Source organism: Arachis duranensis, chromosome 10 (assembly GCF_000817695.3).
Source record: "Arachis duranensis cultivar V14167 chromosome 10, aradu.V14167.gnm2.J7QH, whole genome shotgun sequence".
NCBI classification, from domain to species: Eukaryota; Viridiplantae; Streptophyta; class Magnoliopsida; order Fabales; family Fabaceae; genus Arachis; species Arachis duranensis.
This window is the reverse complement of record NC_029781.3, coordinates 15,550,398-15,563,533: the sequence shown is the minus strand read 5'-3', so window position 1 is coordinate 15,563,533 and position 13,136 is coordinate 15,550,398. Positions and strand designations below refer to the sequence as shown.

Below are 13,136 nucleotides of genomic sequence, written 5' to 3'. Positions count from 1 at the left end.
GGCGTTCAACTCTGGTTCGTGACGTGTTTCTGGCGTTTGACTCCAGAATGCAGCATGAAACTGGCGTTGAGCACCAGTTTACGTCGTCTAATCTCGAATAAAGCATGGACTATTATATATTGCTGGAAAGCTCTGGATGTCTACTTTCCAACGCCGTTAAGAGCGCGCCATTTGAAGTTCTTTAGCTCCAGAAAATCCATTTCGAGTGCAGGGAGGTCAGAATCCAACAGTATCAGTCGTCCTTTGTCAACCTTTTATCAGAGTTTTGCTCAGGTCCCTTAATTTCAGCCAGAAAATACCTGAAATCACAGAAAAACACACAAACTCATAGTAAAGTCCAGAAATGTGATTTTAGCATAAAAACTAATGAAAATATCCCTAAAAATAGCTAGATTTTACTAAAAACTATCTAAAAACAATGACAAAAAGCGTATAAATTATCCGTTCATCGAAAATTCAATTTTTTCTCATTTTTTTCATTCAAAAAATTTGAGATGAAAAATATAACAATAAAAAATATAATTATAAAAAATTAACAAGAATAATGAAAAAAAAAATAAGTTGTATCTCTTGTTAGTGTCTCCGTGTCCTTCCTGTCAGGATGGACACAAAATACACTAATTCAATATCTCTAGATACATTATTTTTATCCATATCTTTTCTGTCAAACACAATTTTATATCTCAGTATTCTTATTTCAATATTCTGTCTCTATAAACAATCAACCTAAAATACTAATATGTATCTGCGTCAGGCATCGTCATCTACTTTTCTCACTTACAGAAAAAAATTACTTTTATCGTCGTAGCATAACCTAAATATTATTATCTCTCACATTAAAACTTTCTCCTCCTCCTCTATTTTGTCCATTTAATTTTTTCATGAGTTAATAAAACGAAAGAGAAGATGAGGATGAATATGGTTTTTCTATTTTGGGTTTGTGATTTTATACTATAAAGATTTAAATTGAGTTCAATCAGCTTATTCGAGATACTATTTTAATTATATTATATAATATCTACATCATTAAGTTAGTAATTAAAATAACGGAGATCGAACAAAAAATATTATTTATATATTAAAATTAGATGTATTTGTGTATAAATATATAAATAATTTAATTTATTTTTAATATATATTTATATTTTAATATATATTTTATATTGATAATTAATTTTAATATAAATATAATACAGTCAGAAATTGAATTATGATAAACAGAAATTCACAAAAATTAATTTAAAAAATTATTTTAAAATTTATGAAAGTAATAAACTATTTTAATTTATGTTCGAAAATTCAGATAATATTTTAGATATTATCCTGTAATAAACTCATATTGCAAAGCTTTTTAGTTTTTATGATTAGTGAAGAACAAAGGAAGGAACGAAAGATGGGCAGTGGGAGCCTGGGAGGCACAGCACTGAGCACGCGTTCTTTTTTTCCCCGAAGAATTTAACCGAAACGGCGTCGTTCCATCCAAATCGGTCGAATTTCAATCAGATCCAACCGACCGGTTCAGTAGTTTGTATCCAATTTTAAAATAAACGAGTTTGAGAATTATTTGTATTTTTACGGCTCAGTTGAATTTTCAAAACCATAACAATTGAACATCATCTCATTGCTTAAAGAATTAAGATTTCATGAATCATTGGATGAGTAAAATTAAAGACGTAAAATATAAAATTATATTAAGATTTAAATAGTAAAATTGTTAAATTTAGTAAAAATTTTGTAAATTAATCTATTCATTTAAAATTAGTATATAAAAATTTTAAGAATTAAATTAAAATTATAACTATTATATCTCTATTTTTTTATCATTGGCGTTTATTTCACAACCCAAGCAAGAGGTTAAAATTGATTTTTTTTTTGTTTTCCATGGTATCCCCCATCCTAACAGGTTAAGGATTAATCTGTCACAGATCTGAGCTCCATTTAAGAGTGAGCTGACCATTCGACCAACTCAAGTTGGATATATATTGTGATTTTTTTTATTAGGTAATCTTTGTTTTAATATTTTTTAATTTATTTTTTTAACTATTTTAAAAACAATATATATATTAATTTAGAGAGTAAAGTGATAAATAAATCTTTAAAAATTTATATTTTGGATAAATTAGTTTTTAAAAAATATACTAATAATTTTTTTAAAATAGTATATATAAATACACTATCTTTTATTATTAGAGTAGAGATCTTAATTTAAACTAACTTGTTAGAGAACTTTATTAGTATTTTTTTTTAAAGACTAATCTATTCAAAATGTAGATTTTTAAGAATTTATTTGTCATTTTACGCTAATTTGGATGATCATCCTGATTTCGAAGACACTAGTATTTGAATTAGGAAAACACAATTTGTTGTTCTACGACAATACATAATATTATAATCTCTAAGTCGAATTTGTATACATTTGGTTCTTTCTAATGAGGGTGCTTATTACTTTTAATATAAAGCCTTGTTCTAAATCGAAAGCTTCCATCTCTAGCAGTATCTAAAAACTCTTCCAAGCCAAATTCATTATCTGAAATTTGCTCTTTTTTTATTCTATTTATTACTCTTACATTTTTTTCAAAAGGCTTATTTGGCTTCACAAACATGAACTTTATTGAAATTTTCTTCTTCTTCTCCTTTCTTTTTATTTTCTGAATTCCCCCAATCCGGATCAAACGTTTCACGTTCTTTTTCTCTATGCAATTCAATGTCTTCAATAAGCTACTAAAATCATAACAATCTGTTACAGAAAAAGAATAAAATTAAAAAATCACAATTTTCAAAAAAAAATTAACTAGTAACCCATCAAAATTAGATTCAGTCATAAGATTATTCTATTCAAAATCATAAATTTAAAATTCTAAAACAATTTTATATGTTCAGCCAACCACTACTTTTATGATGGTCATAAAATTATTCTTTTGATACGTTTTATGACACAGCAATAAACTTAAATTCTAAAACAATGAAATACTAACCTTTTGAGAGAGATTGAATTGCTTTAGGATCTTGAAGAGTTGCGGAACCAAGAATATTGGAAGAACTCTCATTCTTTACGGTGACATCAGAATTTAACAAAGCCTTTGACATTTCACCAAAATTATCAAAGCATGAAGATTTGTCATCCCTGTTTCTTTTCGATTCTGGCTTCATGGTATAGTGTGAATTCACCTGGAAGAGAGCAATAGTGATATGAGAGTTCTTGAAGAATCTTATATATATTTCAAGAAGAGATTTGAATGGAATCGAAATTGACTTTAAAATTTAAATACCGAAAGTAATTAATATCTTGAAACAGATTTTTATTTTATCTTTTGGGGTTAAAACAGCTTTTTAATTATCTTATGTGATAAATGTATATTATTTGAATTTAGTTTACTTCGTTAAAAGGAAACATTGTTTTTCCGAAAAGAAAAGTTTTTGTTACTGTTTTAATTCATAGAGAACTACTACTAGATTTTAAAAAGTTAAAAATTATTATTTAACAGAAGAAGTTACTTATAAAATACATTAATAGATTTGGATCTTCTAAATTTTGAATTTTACTCCAGAATAAAATGTAATTTTTTACTATCTATTTCATAAGTGAAACTAACAAAAAATATGAGAGAAAAATCTAAAGTTGCGAGAATCAGACCGGTCAATAAACCGATAAAATTACTGGTTTACTGATTCGACCGAAGTTCAACCAAAATTTAACTGATTTTAATTAAATATTAAAAAAATTATTAAAAATTTTATATATAATTTTAAACATATATATTCATCCTATAATTTTTTACCAATAGATCATAAAAAAACTCTTACGCTTGTTATCCAAGAACTTGTTCAAAAATACTGTCGTTAGGTATTTGACCAAATAAGATAGTCCAAGAGATGTTCTAGGTTTCATGCTTTGTAAAACTAAAATAAATAAATTAATAAAAAAATTTAATTAAATAAAAAAATTCTTCGTCACAAATCATAATTAACAACAACTCAAACTTAATCCAAAAATATCAAATTATTCCAAAATCATTCTAATAAACAACTCCTTAGAATAATTATAATCAACAAAAACAAAATAAATAAAAAAAAGCAGCAACTTACAATGGTTACAATCAACCAATAAAAAATGCAACAGCAACAAACGTTCTATCCAGAAATTAGACTCCAAATCTAACAGAAGGGCAATTCAGAATCTGAGGATCATTTTAATCAACTCCAATTTCATAAACATGGGCAACTCAGAATAAAATAACAAATTCACAGAATCAGTAACACAAATATCTGAGAATCAATAACAAATTTTTTCCAGTAAATTTAACAAAATAAGCACAAGTTTCATAAACATTGGCAACTCAGAATAAAATAACAAATTCACAAAATCAGTAACACAATATCTAAGGATCAACAACAAATTCTTTTCAAAAAATTTAACAAAATAAGCACAAATTAACAAAATCAGTAACTCGGAATGACAAACCCTAAATCAGCAACTCAAATATTAATTGTAAAACCAGCAAACACAGAGGAGGGGAGGAGGAGGCGACACCGGCAAACACAGTATTATCAAAATCGCTTACCGGCGGCGAGGAGGAAAGGGAGTGACGGCGACAACAAAGGAGACGGCGACACCGGCAAACACAGAGAGAGCACGCTCGAACAAAGGAGACGACAATGGCCACAGAGCTTCCACACGACGGTGAGGGAACTTCCTACGACGGCGACACAGCTTCCTAGGACGGCGACAGAGCTTCCTACAACGGCGACATAGCTCCTGCGACGGCGACGGAGCTTCCGAACGCCTCTACCCAGCGGAGACGAGTTCGTCGATGACAATGAAGCGTGGTTGCGGGGCTCTGGGGGATGCGGGACGCAATGGCTGCGGTGGCTGGAGGGCTAGGGTTCTTTGTGCTTTCAATTTAAAATTTGCAGTTCAGTTTGAGAGAGGAGAGGAGAAGAGAGGAATGGGGTTGGGTGCGTTGCAGCGTTGGGGATCAGGGTTTCCTTTTATGAATTTTTTTTTTTAAGAATTTAAAACAACGCCGTTTGAACTTTGAGGGAGGGTTTCTGAACCGAAAACCTTGTAAAAAACCGATCGGTTCCGGCGGTTCACCGGTTAATCGCTCGACTGATTTTTTTAATTGATTTTTTTGCTAAACGGTTTAGAAGGTTAATCGAATCGACTGATGACCGATTTTCGGTTAATCCAGTTGAATCGGTCATTCAATTGTGAGAAATTATATTTTATCATCTAAAGTAAAAATTTAAAATTTAAAGAATCCAAATTCATAAATATATAATGATTTGATAAGAGATTATTGAGAATTTAGAGAGTTTAATAAAGATGAAGCATTAAAATTCCAAGAAAAGGAGAGACACATTTCTAAAGAGACTACAGAAACATAAAAATATAAATAAAAATTTTTCTACTAGACCTCAAGATATCTATTCTTAGCACCTTAAGAGATTCCTGCTAAATCTTCAAAGAACTTGTCTTTGAAAACGGAAAGAAAATACCACGCAGATTCTCTTAGGTTGGATCCTTCAATCTTCTTCGTACAATAAGCGAAACAAATCACTCACTTCACTTAATCACACAATAAAAACATGTATAAAGCTATGAAAATTTTATTCATTAAAATTCGTATAAATTGTCTCATAAAAAATGTTTAAATAGACCTATAAAAAATTAATTAAAATATAAGATAAGATAATTTAATTTAAATCTTCTAAAGATAAGATAATTACTTTAAATTAAAATTGATCTTATTAGATTATATTATATTTGATTTAAATTTAAAATTTCTAAAAATACTACTAATCAAATTTTCTAACAAATCTTAACAACAAAGTAAACTAAAATAAAAATTCAAAAATTCAAAAATTAATAATAAATTATGCTTTTTATTGAATTTTAAAATTATTATTGAGTCTAATCTTTTTTTTCTTAATTAGAAGTTGATATAACTCCTCATGTATAAATGCGGTCAAATATTTGAAATTTTTTTTGAACTTCTTTGTGTGCTCTAATCGTAAAACTCTCTGAAAGTATAAAATTTTTATTTTATCAATAGAGTAGTGTAAATTTTGACAATACAAAAGTTAGAAAATATATAAGAAAAATATAGAAAGGGATCAAAACAAAAATTTAAACAAAGGGATCCCTTTTGAATATTAGAAAATATAGGGAGTATAGTTTGTAATTAGTTTCGGAAAGGCCAATGTAATTATCTTTTTCTTTTTGATAAAAATGATAGTTTATTGAAAAATAAATAACTGCGGCGCGCGGCGGGGTTAATTTCGGAAATTCACCATCTTCACAGTTTCCTCCTAATTTTCTCAGTCGGATATTGAAACTTTGCTTGAGAAGGAGGATCGACGAGATTCTTCTCCTCTAAATTCTAATCGCAACAATATGTGATTATTACGTTCACGATTTTCGTTGAACTTGGATTGGATTATTTGAATTCAATATCTCAACTCCTCACAAAGTCGTTCATTTCTAACAACTCTCACTGTCTCTGGTTGTGCTTCTTCAATGGCGGATCACTCCGATTCTTCTCCTCTGGTCCCTCCCATACCTGTCTCTGATCCTTCCGAGATCGATCTCGAAGCTGGTCCAACCGAACAGATTCAGTGCCGGATTTGTCTCGAAACTGATGGTGATTCTCCTCTTCCGCTTTTTTCTTTATTATCTTTTCGGTTTTCACTTTCAAGTTATCTTAGGTTAGGGCTAATTATTGCATTTATGATAACCCGTGGTTAGAAGAATTCTGTGATTAATTTTTGTTGACATGTGAATCTCTGATTTCGAATTTGGTTCGTTCGTTCGGTATGTTAATAATTTCATCTTTTTCGTTAATTGATGAAGTCCTCTCAAAGTTCTGAAGTCGAAACTGCAAGTTATTCTCAGTGATTGTGTTATTTTTTGTGGAAGGGGAAGTTCTGATGATTTTGTTTTCAATTAGATGCAGGAGTAAAGTTATTGAAATTATGAACAAGTTAGTACTATTTGGATCATTTTGATTGGAACATAAACTGAGATTTTTAGCAATTTCAATTATGCATTACTATCTGGATCATTTGATGGGAACTTGAACTGAGAATTTTAGCAAATTCAATTATGCATTGTTACATCAATAAACAAGGACAGTTGACTTTTTTATACTCCCTCCTTCAAAATACAGTTGATTTTGGTACATTGAAAAATTAGTATATTGTAATAATTGTTTTGAAAATCAATCGGCATACAGTGTATTAAAATTATTCTTTATGTGTCTACTATACAGTCAACTTTGTCTGTTGTACTTCTTTGTGTAGTAGGATATTGCAGCTGTATATAGAATGGCTGCTAATGTGTAAGCTGCATCATTACCTCTTTGGGCAACGCTTTTGATTTATCATGATATATCTAATGTAATTTCTTCTCAGTCAACCATGAATTTCTCTTTTGTACCTTAGGTAGAGATTTCATAGCTCCTTGTAAGTGCAAAGGTACAGCAAAGTATGTACATCGAGAATGTTTGGATCATTGGCGAGCTGTTAAGGTAATGATTCTCTTTCATTTTTTCAACAGTGTATGTTATAGCCATGGTGAATATTTTTATCCACATCCAGTCATCATTCTAAAACTTTATTTCCGAGTGGACTGCATGTGACAAATTGACTAAAGGCCATTTTGGGTTGCGAGTAAATAATTTTGTTCCGCTAATCTAATTTAACAGTGATCCATGTTATGTTCTTACTTAATGATCTCATACTATTCTCTCTTCTTTTCCTATTACCCTGTTATTGGGCTAGCAGAATATTAGTTAGCATTAGTGAGTATTGTAGTTGTTGTTCCCATTCAATTATTTCCCTTATGTATTCCACCCATTCCTCTTGCAATGATAAAAGGCTTTACATGTTTTCATATGCATCTAAGTTTATTTGGGTTTGCCATCCTGGTTTACTATTTAGGGCTTCTAGGTTATGTGTAATGCATTTACATCTTTTCTTTATTAGCTAATTGGATTTTCTTTTCCATTTCTTTACTGATAGTATGTACTGATCTTTTGTGCCCTTTATCAGTTTATCTTGGGTTGATAAGAACTAAAGATTATGGGCTAAATTTCCCCGTGCTTGATATACCAAAAATAAAGTACTAAGTGGATGCCCTTCTTCTTACTCTACTGCTAATGGATCAATGTTTAGGGTGGTGTATTTTATGATGCTTAACCTAAAAGGATATATCATGAAATTCTTGCAGGAAGGGTTTGCATTTGCTCACTGCACTACCTGCAAGGCTCCTTATTATTTGCGTGTTCATGTTGCTGCTGATAGAAAATGGCGTACCTTGAAATTTCGATTCTTTGTCACCAGAGACATTTTGTTTATTTTTCTGTCTGTCCAGCTTGTAGGTGAATTATTTCCATTCCTCAAACTAACGTATCCATTTATATTTTATGAATCACATATAGATAATCTGACACGGAGCCCTATTGCCTTTGCATGCAGGTCATTGCTTCGCTGGCTTATTTGGTTTATCTAATAGATGGTTACCAGCAGTATTGGCTTCGTCTTCTCTGGGGTTTTGATAGCGAAATGAGCTTTTACTACATTTGTGGTAAATTACATTTAAATAAGCAGTGTGCATCAAATACTTGTACAATATTCGTTCCTACATTTTCTTTTTCTGTCTTGAGTTCAGAGTCTGATTTTTTCCATATATAATATATTGTATTGGTGTTGATTTTGTGTTGGTATTATCAATTGCAGGAGCGCTGTTGTTTTTTGCCCTGCTTGGTCTTTCTGGGTGCTTCATCACTTGCTATGATCGACGAGTTCGCAATGATTTGGCTCAGCCTTGTAGAGAATTATGTCTTTGTTGCTGTCAACCTGGGTAATAACCCTTATTTTACCTATATATGAGTCTTGAGACTTGGATGTTGTTAATAAATAGTTTCTGGGATGATCTTGTTATGGTTTATATCATTGCAGAGTTTGTGCAGATTGTCACTTGCCAGGCACACTTTGTATGTGGACTGACTGCACCACATGCTTTGAGAGTTGTGGAACAATGGCAACTGAATGTGGTGGATGTTTGGGAGGTGCTGGGGAAGCAGGACTACCATTATTATTCATAATGGCTTTGATTGTTCTGGGACTTTTCACTGTGATTGGGATATTTTACAGTGTATTGGTAGCTACCATGGTAGGACAACGGATATGGCAACGTCATTATCACATACTTGCAAAAAGAATGTTAACCAAGGTGCGATTGGTTTATTCTCCAATTTTTAGTGCAATTTTTGGTATTGCTATGAACTGTCAAAATTTGCTGCATTTTTTGCCATTGCTATTCTGCTAAACCCAGCTTAATACCTAATTGATATGCCCAATTAGCACATATTTCACTTAATTTCTGTTTATCATCTAAAATTATAGATAGTTAATATTTTTTCTGCTTCAACTAATTTAATGCTCTCTTGCATTATATTAGTAATGATTCAAAGTATTTATGGATAGTTTATGGATGCTAAATCTATTCTATTTACTCGATTGTCCCTTGCCGGGAATGGTTCCTTTATGTGAGATCACATGTTATAGTGCCCACCATTTATTAAAGGTGAGGCGAAGTGTGGGATTCACAAGAGCATAATCAACAGTGAAAATAAGCATGACAAGGTCATAAGAGACTTTACTGTTATGCATGAGAGGTTCCATGCTCTTATAGTTTACCGAGTGGTTAACAAAACTAGAAGCTGAATATGAAAAGTGCAATAGAAAGTACTGGACAAAACCACTTAGTGTGGTATCAGTATTAAAACCATGACCCCCATATTTGTTTCATGCATGGTACTACTATACCATTTCTTCCTGGGAACCCTTTAAGGGAGGATGTTTTGACTTGCATTTTGTGCCATCGCTCATATTTTATATCTAACTGAATGTTTGATGCCAAACATGACGGTTCCTTGAAAAATTCTGAATATTCTTAGTTTATGAAATTCTTGTCCTTTCTCACTACAGGAGTATGTGGTCGAAGATGTTGATGGAGAACAGACAGGGTCTGATTGGTCTCCCCCTTCTCTCCCACCTGAGCATATTCAACAGCTGAAGACACTGGGCCTCCTTTGAATGTGAATAACTACTCAGTCATCTACTTGGTACACAGACCAGTCCTCCGTGTTTTAGGAAGATGGTCCTTCAAACAAAGATGCACAGCTACTTGTTAAGAATGTAATAGCTGCTTATTTCAATTTGGTTAGAGGTGTACACGTGCTGTTATGTGAAAATTTGTGAATTTCAGATCCGTTTTACAATTGTAAAGAAAATCGTAGAGAATTCATTGAATGCACAATAACAGGTTACAGGTATGTTGCCGATTCGCCGTGCCGGTTGGCAAGTCTTGTTTTCTTCTATGCTTGCTGTCCATGTCTCAAATTTTGCTGATGGCATATTTCTGAACTAGAGAGACTACCAACTACAGCAAAGTAATTTTGTAAAATAAATTCTGTTGCAGCATGGCAACAGAAAGTTCGGAATTTTCGTTAAGTTTACTAGCTCTGTTCAAAGCAGCTGAAACAAAAAACAAAAAGAGCTGTTTACGAATATAGGATTTAAGGTTAATTACAAGCTAATCATGACCAAATTTTATATTTAGATAAACATTATCTAATATTCGTAATTTGAAAATTTTTAAATCTTTGAAGTTTTAACAAAAAAAAATTATAAAGTAAATCACATGAGTCATTGAATTTTTATGTAGTATAAAATAAACTTGCCAGGAATAGAGACAGGGAATGGTTGCTGATTGCTGAAGAAATAAGGCGTCGGATGTTAGTTTAGTATATATATTTTATTCTTTTAGTACAATATAAAACTAATCGAGTAATTGGATTGATTCAGATTTCGCAATTATAAAATTAATATTCAAAATAATTAAAGTCGGGTTTAATCGAGTCTTACCCGATTATGCAATGGCCAATGCATGGGTTAGTTTTGTTCGGATAATCGAATGACCTAGAACACTCTTAAAACGAAAGAAACCATTTCACCCTTCCACCATCCATCAATGCACTGTGAGCAAAGGCACGTTTCCAAGATGCTGAAAGGTGAATCCAAGGCATTAAACACGTCGGTTAGATACTTAAACTATGATAGCGTAATAGATGGATAGAGACTTAGTGTGTGTTTGGATTACAATTTGTTAGTGTGTGTTTGGATTACAGTTTGTAAATTGAGGTTTGTATAAAATTGATTTTATAAAATTGATTTTGATCAAAAGTGAATTAGTATTAACGTGGTTTATGTTTGGCAATTTTATTCAAAATGAATTATAGTAAACTAAATATTGTTTGGATGGCATTATTCAAAATTATTTTTAGGTAAAAAATTACAGAAAATAACATGAATTTAAATAATTATTTTATGTTATCTTATATTTTATTTTAAATATTTAAATAAATTTTAATATTTTTTTAGTACTCTAACAGAATTAATTGAATCATAATACAAAGTAAGAAAATATTCTATGTAAAAAAAATAACAATAACAATAAAAAAACTCATAAAAAAACAGAAATTTTATAAAAAAATAATAATATGTATAAGAGAGTATTAGAAAAAATATTATAAAAAAACAAACATATGAATAATGAAAGACATAATTGGTACATAGAACATAATTTTTAATCCAACGTAAAAAGCAAAACAGAAAAGTTAGAATTTATAACTTTTGGTAAACGTGGATTGAACATAAAAATCATTTCTGCGTTTAGAGTATAAAAATGTTGCCAAACACAAAGATGAAGCATTCAAGAAGGTCAAACACGTTTCTCTCTTCTCCAACGCAAATCCAAACACACCCTTATAAATAAGGGAGTATTCATAGATCGAGTTGGATCAGATTCGAGGTAAATTAAAATCGAATCAATTGAATTATAATTTGTTTAGATTTAAGTTTTTTTTTTGTATAGCTAAATTAAATCAACTCGATTAAAAACGAATTGGTTCAGTTTAAATAATTGAATACATGATAAAACAGAAATTTATAAAAAAATAAAAAAATAAAATTTTATTTAAAAAAATCATATAAATATAATAAATCAAATAAACAAGTCAATAATTTTAATTAATAAAAGTTTAAATTTACGAGTTAGTTCAAATTTTGCATCTCTAAAATTATTATCCGAACTAATTAACACAATTAATTAACATAAAATAACATTGATTTAATTTAAATTGTATCTGATTATTCATTGATTTCGGAACCAATTTGATTGGTTCGTTTCGATTTCGAACGAATAATCAGGTGGCCTAAACCCGTGAACACCTTATATTACAAGCGGAACGTTGTTTACACTCCAATATAGTAATATTCTAATGTATTTTTGGGAATCTAATATCCTTTAAGAATGGATCAAGTTTATGAACGTAATCGATAGCGTCCAGCCGTCCACGTCGATAGTTGTATTGTGGTTTTATTAATGCTATCCCAACCTAACTGAATCTAATTACAGTATCTCATGTAAAATGTTGCATAATACACATGATTCCTAGCATTATATCGTACTAGATTATTAGATAAGATACGTGGAAACATGCTATTCACAGCCAAAAGGTCCAGTGGTCTGTGCACTCACGTTTAAAATGAAGAATGGAGATAGGGATAGCTTTCGACATGTGAATTGTGAAAGACGTCAGGTTCTTTATTATCTTATTAATTTTTTTTTTCCATAGGCTATGATTTTTAGTTCTTACTTCTTGGATAGATCTAAGCACTAAGCAGTTATAAAAGGAAACTCTACCCACGGTTCATAAATTCTGAACCATGTGATTTTGACCAACATTTCATGTGAAATCCTAAGTGTTGACTTTAATAAAAAGAGCACTGTTGATGACCTACCACATAATTTTTATTTTTGTTTAGAAGAATGTAAAATTAATTATTGCGACCACTACGATAAAATGATACAGTGAAATTTGTTCAACAAAAAGCTCACATGGACTAAAATGCCACATCTCTTTTTGACTAACAACTAAATGCATATATAACATGATAATTTATATATTCTATCATAATAATACCCTATCAAAGTCCTAAATAAATTATAAAATTTAATTTTTTAATATTTAAAAAAATTATAAATTCTTCCAAAATTTTTTCTTTCA

The 13,136-nt window shown here is 30.5% G+C and overlaps 2 protein-coding genes across 2 annotated transcripts; one reads left to right on the top strand and one right to left on the bottom strand.

The window, feature by feature from the left end:
* Positions 1–2,367: 2,367 nt before the first annotated feature.
* Positions 2,368–4,981, bottom strand: LOC107469241 (uncharacterized). The gene is made up of 3 exons (XM_052255673.1): positions 4,563–4,981; positions 2,976–3,168; positions 2,368–2,737 (listed from the first exon to the last, which is right to left on the bottom strand). Exons 2-3 carry the CDS (start codon positions 3,148–3,150, stop codon positions 2,427–2,429), a joined length of 486 nt encoding a protein of 161 aa, XP_052111633.1. The 5' UTR covers positions 3,151–3,168; positions 4,563–4,981; the 3' UTR covers positions 2,368–2,426.
* A 1,371-nt stretch (positions 4,982–6,352) lies between these two features.
* Positions 6,353–10,383, top strand: LOC107469240 (uncharacterized). Its single transcript, XM_052255919.1, has 7 exons — positions 6,353–6,644; positions 7,444–7,529; positions 8,231–8,377; positions 8,479–8,587; positions 8,740–8,863; positions 8,962–9,235; positions 9,994–10,383. The coding sequence occupies exons 1-7, from the start codon at positions 6,521–6,523 to the stop codon at positions 10,099–10,101; spliced, it is 972 nt and encodes a 323-aa protein (XP_052111879.1). The 5' UTR covers positions 6,353–6,520; the 3' UTR covers positions 10,102–10,383.
* Positions 10,384–13,136: the final 2,753 nt, after the last annotated feature.

Bases quoted from the DNA above. Each gene is read 5' to 3' on its own strand.
- LOC107469241 (XM_052255673.1), bottom strand. From the start codon at position 3,150: ATGAAGCCAGAATCGAAAAGAAACAGGGATGACAAATCTTCATGCTTT. The intron at 2,738-2,975 runs GTTAGTATTTCA...TTTCTGTAACAG, and splicing joins AATTCAATCTCTCTCAAAAG to ATTGTTATGATTTTAGTAGC.
- LOC107469240 (XM_052255919.1), top strand. From the start codon at position 6,521: ATGGCGGATCACTCCGATTCTTCTCCTCTGGTCCCTCCCATACCTGTC. The intron at 6,645-7,443 runs GTGATTCTCCTC...TTTGTACCTTAG, and splicing joins GATTTGTCTCGAAACTGATG to GTAGAGATTTCATAGCTCCT. The intron at 7,530-8,230 runs GTAATGATTCTC...AAATTCTTGCAG, and splicing joins ATCATTGGCGAGCTGTTAAG to GAAGGGTTTGCATTTGCTCA.